Below are 12,893 nucleotides of genomic sequence, written 5' to 3'. Positions count from 1 at the left end.
CTATAAATAACAAAAATTGGAAATCATCATTAGAGGCTTCTATAATTTTCCTCTTTTGTTGGGACCCATTTAAAAAAAAAAAAGGCTTTACCAACACGGAAGCCACTTATCTCTCTTCATGCTCCCGTCAGGCCAGTTGATAGGACTGTGAGAGAATTTCTTCATCATCTGGAGGAAGGGTTGCCAGCAAAAATATAGGGTGCCCAGGAAGACGTGAATTTCAGATAAGAAATAGGATTATTATTTTATGGAACATACTTATAATAAAAATTATGTGTCTTTGTCTGAAATGTACACTTAGCTGGGTATTTCATACTTTTATTTGCTAAATTTGGCACCTTGGCCTTGAGGTCTTTGCAGTGGTATTTTTAAAGGTAAGTCATATATACATATGTGTACACACACACACACACACACACACACACATATATATATATATATATATATATATATTTTTTTTTTTTTTTTCCCAGCCTCTTGGGCTCCAGGGCACATGGGCCTACTTGCTCCAAGGCATGTGGAATCCAAGTCCCCCGGCCAGGGATGGACCCAACATCCCCTGCATTGGAAGGTGGATTCTTAACCACTGGACCACCAGGGAAATCCCTGAGCCATTTCCAGTGCTCCACAGGGTCACCAGTCTGATGCTGCTGGTTTCAATAACCTCCAATATCTCTGTGAGCAATAGAATTTTTTTGGGGGGGGCTGTAACATTTTTAACTTTCACCCTAAAACCTGGTTGCTTTAAAAAAAAAAAAAAAGCTCTGGAAACCTGTTTATTAAATATTAAAGTATGAAATGACTCCGTGCTACCAAAATGGTTTTCATAGCAACAGCCTTTCCCACCCTACACTTAAATAGTATTTATAGTTTCATGTTATGTTGGAAAAAAAAAAAAAGACTCAAGGCTTCGGTTCAGGTGTATTATGTAATTATTTAAAAACTCTTGCCTTCCAACAATGCTCCTGACAATGCTTGATTGTTCCCTTATAATTTCCCTTTCAAAATAAAAAACCAGAAACACCTGTTGGGACTAAATGTATTCAAATTTGCCCTTTTAGTCCAAGTCGTGGGCAAGTTCAAAGGACTCAAAGTTGGGTTTATGCCTTTGCCCGCTATGAGCTGGCACAGCTTTCCTCCAGACGGGGTTTACCTGGAGCAACTTCAGCACATGGAATTACTCTGGAATGTAGAGGCAATGGAATATTTGCAGCAAAATTCTCCTAAGGGTCACAGACCACCCCTAAGACAGCAGATGGCATCCATGAAAAGAATTCCACTAGGAGTATGGGGCTGGGGTCGGGGTGGGGGATGGAGAGTTTGAGATTCTTCTTTCCCAAGAAGGTCTAGGGCTCACTCAAGGATTTGTTGGGGTGAGGGAGAGGGGAGATGGGAGGGTTAAATGTTTCGACAAAGTGGTATAGTTCCTAGACTACCCAACTCCTCAAGCTGGGGTGAAGGGCCGTGGTCCGTCTTCTCTGGAACCCAGGAGACCTGTCACCAGTAGCTGAAGACAGCCCCTCCTGGAAACCAGAAGACACAGCCATGCCATCTCCACACTACCCGAATGAGAACTTCGGAAAAGCAAACTTCTCGGACATTCAGTGTTTGTTCTTTCACTATTAAATAAATGGTGAGACCCATAGTCTTCACTAAGAAACAATTAAAAAAAAAAAACTGGCCCCTCTCTCAAGCCCCCTTCTCTCCTAGAGACTCCTTCATCCTGGTGAATTTGATGAAGGTAATTAATCCAAGAAATTCCACCCCAGAGAATATGTGGGAGAGGACGAGGAAAAGGAGAGAGGAACAAACGTCATCCATGGGCCTTCACAGGCCTGGAAAAGAGAGCATCTGTCTCTGTTCCCTCTTCCTGCACTTCAGTGCTTCTGACAGCAGTACCTGGTAAACATGCCCAGACTGACCCAAATCTGCACAGTACTCGGGGGTGCTCCATAAGCTCTACAAACAGGGGACAATGGACAGGGCTTCTCACATCAGCAAGGGAAGAAGAGCTATCTGAGAAACTGCTGAACAACCGACCATCCAATCTGAAAGAAAATGTAGTTCTAAATCACACAATCCAGAGGCCTCCAATATACCATATGTACCTCTCAGAGGAAAGTCTTCAATGTGGGGAGAAAGTACTAAAGAAACTATCAATCAAGCGGTGCCAGTCTGCCTGGGTTTGAAGACCGACTCCAACAACGCTCATTTGCTGGTGACTTACAGTGCCCTCTGCCTTGGTTCCCCCATTTGAAAACAGGTGGGTCAACAGAAGAATAAATCAATGAATACCTGTATACCTGCTAGTGGTAAGTGTCATGTAAGAGCTAGCGATTACTTTTATTATAATATTAGCAGCAAGACAGAGCCCCCCTGGGAAAAGAGTCAGAACCATAAAGAAACAGATGTGCAGATTGGACAGCACATAGATGAAAAGTTCCTGTAGGTTGAAGCATATTATAAGCTAAGTGAAAGATGAATAACAGACCCGCAGAAACTACCGCAATATCCACGGCACAGAAGGAACTGCTGGCCCCGATAAACCAACAGCTTTTGCAAATCAACCAAAAAACAAGACCAACCCACCAAAATAGATGAAAGAATGAATGAAAACGGGGGAAAGACTGTGAACAGAAAAGTCACTAAGGAAATTCAGGCGGACAATAAATGCATGAAAACATCTTCACCCTAACAATTAAAGAGACACACACTGGGACAAATTCACAAACGGCATGAAAACAGAAAAATAAGACTGTGTTGGTCACCATGTGGGAGTTTGAATATCATCTATTATAGGGAGGGGATAAAATGTTCTTAATAAAACTTGAAATGTTTAATAGTTAAAATACTTAAAACTTAATGTTTAAAATATTCTTAATAATGTTAATAATATTCTGAAAGGGTCTTCTTTCTGAAGGGCCATTAGGGAGGACTCTATCTATGGGCACAGCACCCTAAAACCTGCGGGCCTTCTTCTTGGAACAGCTCAAGTGTGGAGAGACTTCCCTACCATAAGCTCAAAACTGCAGGTATCATGAACGCATATCAGCAAGGGCCTGGTCAGTGAGTGGAAAACTACCCAGCCACTAAAAAGAGTGAACGAGATCGATATGCTACAACCGGAAATGATTTTCAGGATATAGGTTACATGAAAAAAGCAAACCAAAAGCATAGTGTGTGTCCAGGAGATTTCATAAGGGAATAAAATGTATGTATACACTCAGGCACACTTTCTATCACTATAAGCATAGGGGGAAAAAAACCCAACAACCCCAAAAGAGATAATTAGATAACCTAATCTGTATCTCAACAGAAGAGCTGGAGAGTAGAAAAAGGACTTCCACTTCAAAGACTGCTGAAAAGTACTTGAAGGTGTGAGGAAGGGCTAAGGTGTGATACGGTATACATGCCACATAATTCCAATTTTCTAAGATGCCTCACCCATCTTGTTAAATCAAAAAGAAAGAAAGAAAAATATGTTATCCTCTTTGATGGAGTTAGGCAAATGATTTGGAGCTTCCCTGGTGGCTCAGACGATAAAGTGTCTGCCTGCAATGCGGGTGACCTGGGTTTGATCCCTGGGTCGGGAAGATCCCCTGGAGAAGGAAATGGCAACCCACTCATGTACTCTTGCCTGGAAAATTCCATGGACAGAGGAGCCTTGTAGGCTACAGTCCACGGGGTCGCAAAGAGTCGGACACGACTGAGTGACTTCACTTCACTTATATTCTCTTATACATAGCTGGATTTCTCAAAATTTCTACAATGAACACACATTACTCATACTAATAATTTTTACTATAAAAAAATAAGGAATCCACATTTTATTATTCATTTACACTTGAGGTAAACTCAGAATGCTAGTCTTGTAACAAATAATAATAATAATATTCTGAAGGAGTCTCCTCAGTTCTTTACCATCCACAAAAAGGATTCAGGAAGGGTGAGAGAAAATATTAATAAAAATATTAAAAGTACTTGGGGGGAAAAAGGAGGAACTGTTATGGAAAACTGGTCTTTCAATAGGTGGAATATTTAGTTGTTTATTTTGACCATGCCGTGCAGCATGTGGAACCTAAGTTCCCTCACCAAGGATCACACCCATTCCCCCTGGCATTGGGAGCACTGAGTCTTAACCACTGGACTGCCAGGGACTCTCAAGGTGGCATATTTACTACTGGACAGATTAAAAACAGGCACAGCTAGTAAGACTTCGATTCCATTATTCGGTATCTAAAGTGTGGAGCCAAAAGGTGAACAGGGATCCAACCTTCCTGGCGTGAAAGTCTGTGCAGCCCAGTAACCAGAGGGCAAAGCCTGGCTTAGAGCCAATCAGCTGAGGGAATGTGTTGAATCACATGGTACACTGGAGGGATTTGCAGATGCAGGATGGTTATGGAGGGAGGGCAAGGCTGCAGTGCGGTGTCGACCTTCCACACAGCACCCACCAGCCATCTGCTGGCCAAGCACTCCTATATCACGTATTGGCCACAGTTCCTACCGCGCTGAAGGGTTCAATCTGTCCCAGTATGAGCCCTGCCTCTAAGAAAAAGATTCCATCTTTCCACCTTCCCAGAGCCCCCCGGAAGTTAGCTGGTGACCAGAACCACTGCCAGGGTTCACCCAGCTCTCCAGGGGTGACCAGGGGACCCACGTGCACAGTCTCCCAGTCCAGCCCCAGGAGCCTCAACTCCGCAAGCCCAGCCATCAAGTGAGGGAAATGAACTTCAGACCCCCGGGTGTGCTGGGAGATGGAAGGCATGAAGGCGAAATGTGCTAAGATTTACCAAAACATCTGGCCTTTCACACCTTCTAAATCAGCCACAGGAAAACACTCCCCGCCTTTCATTTTTGGTTGAAGGCACCAAAGTATAGAGAGAAGAAGGCAGAGGTATGCACTTAAAATAAATAAATAAATAAACAGTCGCCCTAATGAGAAAACAAGGTTTAAGGAAACTGGTTCCAGAGTGACGATGTAAACCAGATGACACCTGTAGCAGGGCTTCAGATGCGAAGCCACATCAGGGCGGCGAGGAGGAGGAGTGAGGCGGGAGGGGCAGCTTTTTGCTTCCCAAGCAGGACAAAGGCTGCCAGTCACCATGTGTGGGCACAAAGTGTGCAGCTGCGTGCCTAAGACCCCCTATGCTGTGCACCCATAAAAGGGCATGAAGAATGCAACCTTCAGCCCAAATCTCTTTGTCTAACTTGTACATCTGATCTGTCCATCCATCCTTTGGTGAACTTACTGCCCTGCTGGGAGAGTGAACCCTGAGTTTCTTACACGTCAGGGAAATAACTGGGAAGACAGATCCCAAAGTAATGCAGAGTCTGGCAGAGGGTTTCTTCCTTCCTTCTACCTCAAATAATCTGAACAGCATCGAAGTCCACTATGTAGAGAATCTAGGTACCTATCTTTCAGTCAATTGGTTCCACACTCTACTTCTTTGTTTAGGCCAAAGAGACTTGGTGTCTCCCCCTCGGTTTGCCTGGGGGACCCTACACAACCCACATGGGGTCCAGACTCAACTCTGAGCGAAGACAAGCTTCTTTGTGTACAACTTAAGATTAATATGAAAACTTGGGGCTGGGCCCAATCAAAGGAAAGTCAGCTGGGAACTGTTGGAGTAACAGATTCTGGTGGGGGTCTTAATCTATCTGCTCAAGTTGATGGATTTCCATCCCAATGACTCTCAGGTGAAGAAAAACATCAAAGTGAAAGCCAGACTCTGATAGTTGGCAGGTGTGCACTGATCTCCAGCTGCCCTTTCGGCACCTTCCTCCCCCAAGCAGAAAACACTTCAATGTTCAGAGAGCTTGCCAGGGACAGCAGGGAAGTCCAGATAAATACAGAAGGGCTCATGTGAGCCCTGAACCCACTCCCTGGCTCATGATCTGCTTAGCACAGAGGAGACTGGAGGGCAGGCGTTATCAGTACCTGCTGCACCCCCCCCACCACCACCACTATTTAAGACAAGCAAGGGCACCCTGCATTGCTGTAGGGGGAAGGAATTGGAGATTGGGGCCCAGGAGCAGGTCCTCCAGGAGAAAAGTGAAAACATTTATGTGGGACAGCAGTCAGGTACAGAATTCCCCTTCCAGACCTCAAGCCCTCATGAGAGACAAGCATCTTACCCACAACACGCTTCCATTCTGGCTCTGATGAATCGCTATAGACAAAAAAAAAAAAAGAAAGAAAAAAACAACAAAGAGTTCGGCTTCTAAGCCTGACTGGGGTCCCTGGTCTTCCCGCTGCATCACAGCGTCGCTCAATCACAGTGCTCGTGATGGCAGCCGTGAGGGTATGGATATACGACCACTAGGGGCTGGACCAGGGCCACCACGACAGTAAGTCCACTACGCACGAACCTTCAAGTCGTGAACTTTCAAAGACATGAACGTGCATTCCACCAAGGCCAGGCGTGAGGGAAACTGCAGCCGGCCCTCCGTCGCCTATTGCTGACAATCCTTCAGCTCTACCACCTCCCGCCTCCTCTCCCCCCTCCATCAGTAACTCTTCCTGCCTGTTCACTCGACGCCCGGCCCTGTGTGCCAGATGGTGCACTGTAATAGTAAACTGTTACAGCTTATAGTATAGAATACTGTACTGTAGGATTAAAACTGTTTTATTCTTGTGTTTTTTAAAAAACGTATTATTAATGTTTGCGTGAAAAGTATTATAAACCTATTACAGTACAGTACTATATCACCAGTTGTGTTAGCTGGGTACCTAGGCTAACCTGGTTGGACTTACACACACCCTCTCAGAGTGGAACTTGTTTATATGTAGGAGGACTTAATGTATTTAAAGACTTGAGGAATTCAATCACAAGCATCTCAGAAAATTAACCTGGGATCCAAGCAGAAATGGAAACAGCTTCCATCTGATGCCAGGGGCGCTCCACCTGAACTCTACTTTCTTTCACTTCCAGGAGGCATAAAGAAGTCGATGAACATTAATCTTGATTTAAAAACCACTCTCACACAATAATCCAAACTAACCAGACAGTCCCAGGCAAGAGAGATAGAATCACCAGTTTCCCCATTCTGCTGATCAGCCCAACCCTCTCCTGTGTCCGGATAAGAAATTATCTCATGCTTTCAGACGGCTCACTCCTAATCCAGCAACATACGCGCCGGGATTTATGACACCAAGAGGGAGAGACTCTGGACCTGTCTGAGACCTAGTGACAGACCGGAAAGCCACACTTCTGCTGGTGCCCCTGAGACTGCTGGTCTGCCTCCTCAAGCAGGGAAAAGGAAGAGGAGAGGGTGGGAGACCCGCGAGGAAGTCGAAGCCATCACGGCCACTGGAGCAGATGCAGCAGAAGGCAAGTGTGGGCATCTCCTTGACGGATCCACGAGCAATCTGCCAGGGAACCAAGATGGGGTGCGGCAGGGGGGCGGGGCAGGGGCGAGGGCGGGCCATGGGGAAGGGGGCAGTGAGGAGGGCCGTGTGTGAGAAGCTGGGGGCCCTCCCCGGGTCAGCAGCATCTGGAGCTGTTTCTCTAGCAGACAGTAAAGAACTCGATTATACCCAGTTAACTGTGCTCTAAACTGATTATGCATGTGCTGGGCTAATGGATTACATTAGCAAGAGGAAAAATAACATGCAATCAATCTCCATTTACCACAGGCCACACCAGGGCCTACAGAAAAGCTGACTCTCGAACCACCTCCGATCCCCACCCGAAATCCCAGGTCTGACAAGACCCTGTGCTAGGGACCCCCTCGGTGGCGAGAGAAGTTTATCTCAGTCACATCGCGGGGCAGAAAGGCCTTGAGGCAGGCACTGAAATGGTAAGATTCTGGGTCACATCTGGGAGTGGGTGGGAGAGCTCCCCGCCCCCCATGGCAGAGTCACGGGGACATTTGTTACCCAAGCTAATGAGACCAGACTAACAACCTTCGGCTCCTGACCCAGGGAATTCTGTCCTGAATGTGGGTGGAGATCACCCCTGGCGGGTGCCAGCCATCCACACTGCCTGGGCACCTCTCCTCCGAGCACTGGTCCCCGCATCCCACCCTGCATTCCCACATCTTCACTTCTGCAACGCTGCCTTTTCTGAGCAGGAGACTCCTCCATCTTTACTAAGGGAAAAAGATGAGAGAACTACGGCAGGGGAGGATGAGCGTTCGGGGCTAGCTAAGCAAAGCACAAAGGGTGACGCTCCAGTCGCTTCCCTCACACCTGCCCTGAACACCACCTCTACCCGATTCTCAAGGTGTGCCCAGAGGACAAGGAGTGGGGACCAGCAAGGGATGCAGTCAGCGAATCCCCCAAGTGCCAGGCCCTTTGGAAGGAAGCAAACCCAAGGCTGCTCTTACTGGAGGCCCCAGTGTGGACAGTTAATGACCACCCCACACACGCTATAACCTAAAAGGCAATGTTTCTCCTTGGATGGAAGAGGCCAGCTTCATGCCCCCTCTAAAGGACCGCATTCAAAGCTGCATACGACCTTCCAGGGCCGCACCGAGTCCTTCGTACTAATTTTCGCTCAGTTGGGTCGTTTAGAAACTCTTTTTTTCTTTTCCCATGGGTATCTCCATCAGGTTTTCACGACCACACCAGCACCACCCTGTGGCCAGTAAGAACCTCCGATCTAAACTGATGGCCAGGAGCCTCTCTTTCCAAGGGTGGCACCCAGGGAAGCCAACCAGTGAGGGTCCAGCTCACGGAGAACAGGGCGGGCTTGGCTGTCTGGTGTCTAGACCCTCCCCTCTGCACCGCTTGAGCCCATTCATGCCTGAGTCAGCAGTCAATTCCAGAACATTCTATCCCCACCACCTTGTGCCTGCTTTCTCCTCCTTTCCCGAAAATGGTTCCTCACCCATCCAGCCAGGCCTCTAGACAAGCTGAGAATGAGCAACTGTGAAATGAACCGCACTTTTCAGTCTCAGCAGAGGCTGATGTGGGGACAGGGTCAGCGTCTTCCTTATTTGGAGTCTCCGTTTAAAATCACTATAAGCAGAGAGGGGATTCAGGGAGCTCAGGGTAAGGGGCAACCTGGCCCACAGATGTGGGAATCCGTGTGAATGAAAGTGGGGAGGCTGATAACAAGAGGGAGGGAAACGGAGAGATAGGGAGAGGGCGTGGAAGGGACGTGGAGGGAGGCTGGGCAGATTTATGGCGATTTGTACCTGATTGTTCATACTAAAGCCATTATGGGATGATTAGAGAAAAAGGTGAGGCTTTAAGTCCAGTGAAAATCAATAGAAACGTCTGGAGCAATTCTGCCGTGCAAGTGGAAGGACTATTACAGTATCCGAGCACCTCCTCCTCGTTACCGTCTATGGACTGAGGGGAAGAAGGAAGAGGGCAGGGAGGGGTGAGAAAGGAGGGCTGGGGTGAGGAAGGAGGGATTTGAAGGAATGAGAGGTGGAGAGGACTTAGGAGGAGGAGGAAGGCAGAAGCCCAGCAAAAAAAAAAAAAAAATAAATGAAAATACGAGGAAGAGAACAGAGGCATAGAACACAGCAAACGGGAAAAAAGAAAAAAGGGGCCCCTCATTTGACCGTGTTTTTCCCCATAGCACTCACCACCTTCTAGCCTACCATATAATTTATTTACTGTGTCTATCACCCATCCCCCAAAAGAATGGACACTCTGGGAGGGCAGGGACTTTTTGTCTGCCTTGTGCATGGATGCAGGCTCAGAACAGGGCCTGGGTTATGGGAGGGGTTCAACATGTATCTCTTGAATGAATGAATGAATGAACAAATAAACAAAGCACCCCAGGGGGCATTCAGGGCACAGAGGCTAAAAACGGGGGAATAACCAGATGGAAAAGGAGAACAGAAAGCCTGCAGGGAAACACAGGAGCACAAAGGGAAAGGGGGAACTAGGGAAATGGCAATGGTGAGTTAGGAAAGAAGTCAGTTCTAAGGAAGGTAGGTGGAACAATGCATAGTATTGGGCTGCTGTAACTACAACCTGGCCCCCAAATGAGGCACCCTGCAGAGAGATCCTTCAGTTCCCAGCTGAAGCCCTCCACCATGTCACCAGCTCCCCTCTCAATGCCAGGGTACCAGCCAGTCCCTCCAGTTAATGGCACGAAGTGTCCGTCTGCCCCCAGCCTTCAGGTCACCCAGGGGATCTGCTCCGCTCCTTCCAGAGACAGTCCGGGGCTTACCTTGTACAGCTTCAGGCTGGCCTCATGCCTGGAGTTGACCGTGTGCAGCCGCAGCTTCTCCAAGCTGTTGGTGTAGTAGTCACAGGCGTTGCACTTGAGGTGCACGGGGTTGCCGATGGCCACGCACTTGAGCCGCCACTCGTTGGCCTTGCCGCCCTCCTTGATGTGGGCCACCAGCTGGTACTTCTGGACGTGCTTGTCCGTCTTGCAGTGCAGCTGGAAGTTTGCCTTGAGCTGGGTGTTGTAGCGGCAGAGCTTGCACTGGTACGAGTCCCCCATCACTGCCTTCCACTCCTCCTCCGGGAGGCTGCGCTCCACGTTCATGTGCAGCCCCAGCAGGTCCAGGGTGTCCGTGGTGAACTTGTTGCAGACGGCGCACTGGAAGAGCTTGAGCGACGGGTCGTTGGTCTGGATGAAGCTCTCGCCCAGGTTCATCAGCTCCTCCGACACCAGCTGCCCGCCCCCAAGCCGCATGTCTAGGGGGATTTCACCGCCCACTGTGGGGAAAGAGAAGGGAGAGAATCAGAGGCCGGGCTCGCAGTGTTCCTACCTGAGCCCCTGCCCACCCTCCACCATCCCTGACCCAGGTTCCAGCAGACAAAAAGATCACATTTCAAGCATCACAAGGTGCTATCCACTGCGGAAATTTACAACGAAAATCAGCTTGATGTGGTCAGATCTCTCTCATGGACATTCTGAAATGTGCGGAAGGTTGTGTTGTTATGTTTGTTTTATTCTTTTGTAAAAGAATGCCTAGAAGAAGGCAGGAACCATATAATCTCTTGAATGTTTGAATTCAGCTCCTCACTCAGATCCAAGACAGACATAAAAGCCATCACTCACTGGACGTAGGAGAATCTGAGGCTTCAGACCCCAAACTGAGTCATAGCTGCATTCTAAGACCCCCAAGCCTTCACGGTGAATCAGAATTGGGCTGAGCAGCAGCACTGCCTAGCAGAACTTTTTGTGAAGAAGGAAACTCTGGGTATCTGGACCGTCCAATGTGAAAGTCACTAGTCACGTGGCTATGGGACACCTGACACGTGGCTAGGATAGAGCTGGGGAGCTGCATTTTTTCATTTTTACTTCATTTACAGTTAGGTCAGTGGCTACTGTAGTGGACAGCGCAGCTCTAAATCTGAGATTTCCAGAATGATCTTATTCCTGAGCACAGCTGCCTGTCAGAGGCGCTGGCTCTTCCCACATCTCCCCAAGAGTACAATCATTTCCTGTCCATGAGCCCCCACACGGCGTGGAACGTAAGTCTACTCTGGGACCTGTCACGTTCCCCTCTGGCCTTATCTCAGCCATTCAATACAGGTGCAGCCTCTTTAGGACAAGGATCCAATCTTCTCCTTGCTGAACCTCTAGAGAGTACCCAGCCCTCCACACAGGGGCCCAAAAATCTGCCATGCCAGCCAGGGTACAGAGCAGCCAAAATGTTACAGGTTTGGCAAGTTGGGTGGAGATGAGCAGTGAAACGCAAAGGTCAGCTCACAGCCCTGGAAAAAACGGGGTCTGAGACGGCTCTGCTCCTCCCTCTCCACCCCAGCTCTTTCTCAGTCCATCATGGCCCTGCATAAACCGAGGGCCGGCTCTCACTCACTAGCGCTAATACTGTGAGCTCTTATTTCTGTCACGAGAAAGCCTTGGAAAGAGCAGCCTTCCCTCCATTACCTAGAAGCCTACAGTCAAGCAGAATGCCGAGTGTCGGCTTCTATTTTTTGCTTCTCCCCTAAACACACACACACTCGAGCTATGTCTCCCCGTGCCACTCCCCAACTGATATTTAAACCTGACCTTTCACATGTGGCTGGGCTGAAGGTTTTTTGTTTTTGTTTTGATGACTGATTAGAATCCAACTTAGTAGCTAATCAAAGAAAAGATGTTACTATTTAAAAATTGTTTTTTTCTTATTTCTGCTGTATGAGGTACTCTCAGTGAGGAGCTCAGTCCAGACTCGACTGAGCAGAGTGGCAGGATTTGAAGCCTGCGGACAGTCTAGCAAGCCACAGAAATCTTTTGCATACACGTGCAGGAAGACTTGGGAAGCTTTCTGCCTGTCTTCTCTCCTGCCATCTCCCCTGGTGAGAGAGCCATAGCTATGACATTCTTCTTAGGACAAGAGAGAAAAAGAGATGGGGGAAAAAAAGCCTAAAAGCTCCATCCCTTAATAGGGATGCAGGCCAGGCAGCAACCACAAAACACATTCGATGTTCAGTGAAAGCAGAAACTGCCCGGAGGGTAAGACAAGGAGCAAACATATATTTGTTTCTGATGCCGACCACCTGAAGCATCAAATCTTCTTCAGTTTTAAAATTTAACCTCAACACATCAATACCGCACCAAAGAGAAATTCAGCTGTCACTTGCTGGGTGCCTGAGTGAGAGTGAGAAGTCCTCAGAACACACAAACGAATTAAGTCCCTGTTTCCATCCCAAGCTGTAAAAATGAAATGGAAATCCAAGACAGAAGCAGAGAAGCAGTGAAATGGGGGTGATGGGCAAGCCAAAACTCGCTCTGAGAACTATACCCTGGAGAACCACACACAGGGCTTGGGCTCCCACACATCCACTGGGCTGGAAGGAACAAATTCAGTCCCCAAGAAGTGGAGGAACCTCACCCAATTCACAGGCAGGTCAGGTGGGGGGAGAGAGCGCACACTGAGAACTTAGCCAGTGCCTACTCTTGAGTCACGCCGGATGGATGGTCTTGGAGAGGACCCCATAGCCCGCCACATTTAATTTTAAGGCTGGAGAC

The 12,893-nt window shown here is 48.0% G+C and overlaps 1 protein-coding gene across 1 annotated transcript in view; it reads right to left on the bottom strand.

The window, feature by feature from the left end:
- Positions 1-12,893, bottom strand: part of ZFHX3 (zinc finger homeobox 3) — a 237,660-nt gene that overhangs the window by 143,816 nt on the left and 80,951 nt on the right. The window contains exon 3 of the mRNA XM_052655677.1: positions 10,134-10,630. Within this exon, the coding sequence (XP_052511637.1) occupies positions 10,134-10,630 (497 nt within the window). The remainder of the gene's footprint in view (positions 1-10,133; positions 10,631-12,893) is intronic.

Source organism: Budorcas taxicolor, chromosome 18, assembly GCF_023091745.1.
Source record: "Budorcas taxicolor isolate Tak-1 chromosome 18, Takin1.1, whole genome shotgun sequence".
Taxonomy (NCBI): Eukaryota; Metazoa; Chordata; class Mammalia; order Artiodactyla; family Bovidae; genus Budorcas; species Budorcas taxicolor.
Note: the sequence above shows the minus strand (reverse complement) of the source record. Positions and strands in the feature narration are given on the sequence as shown.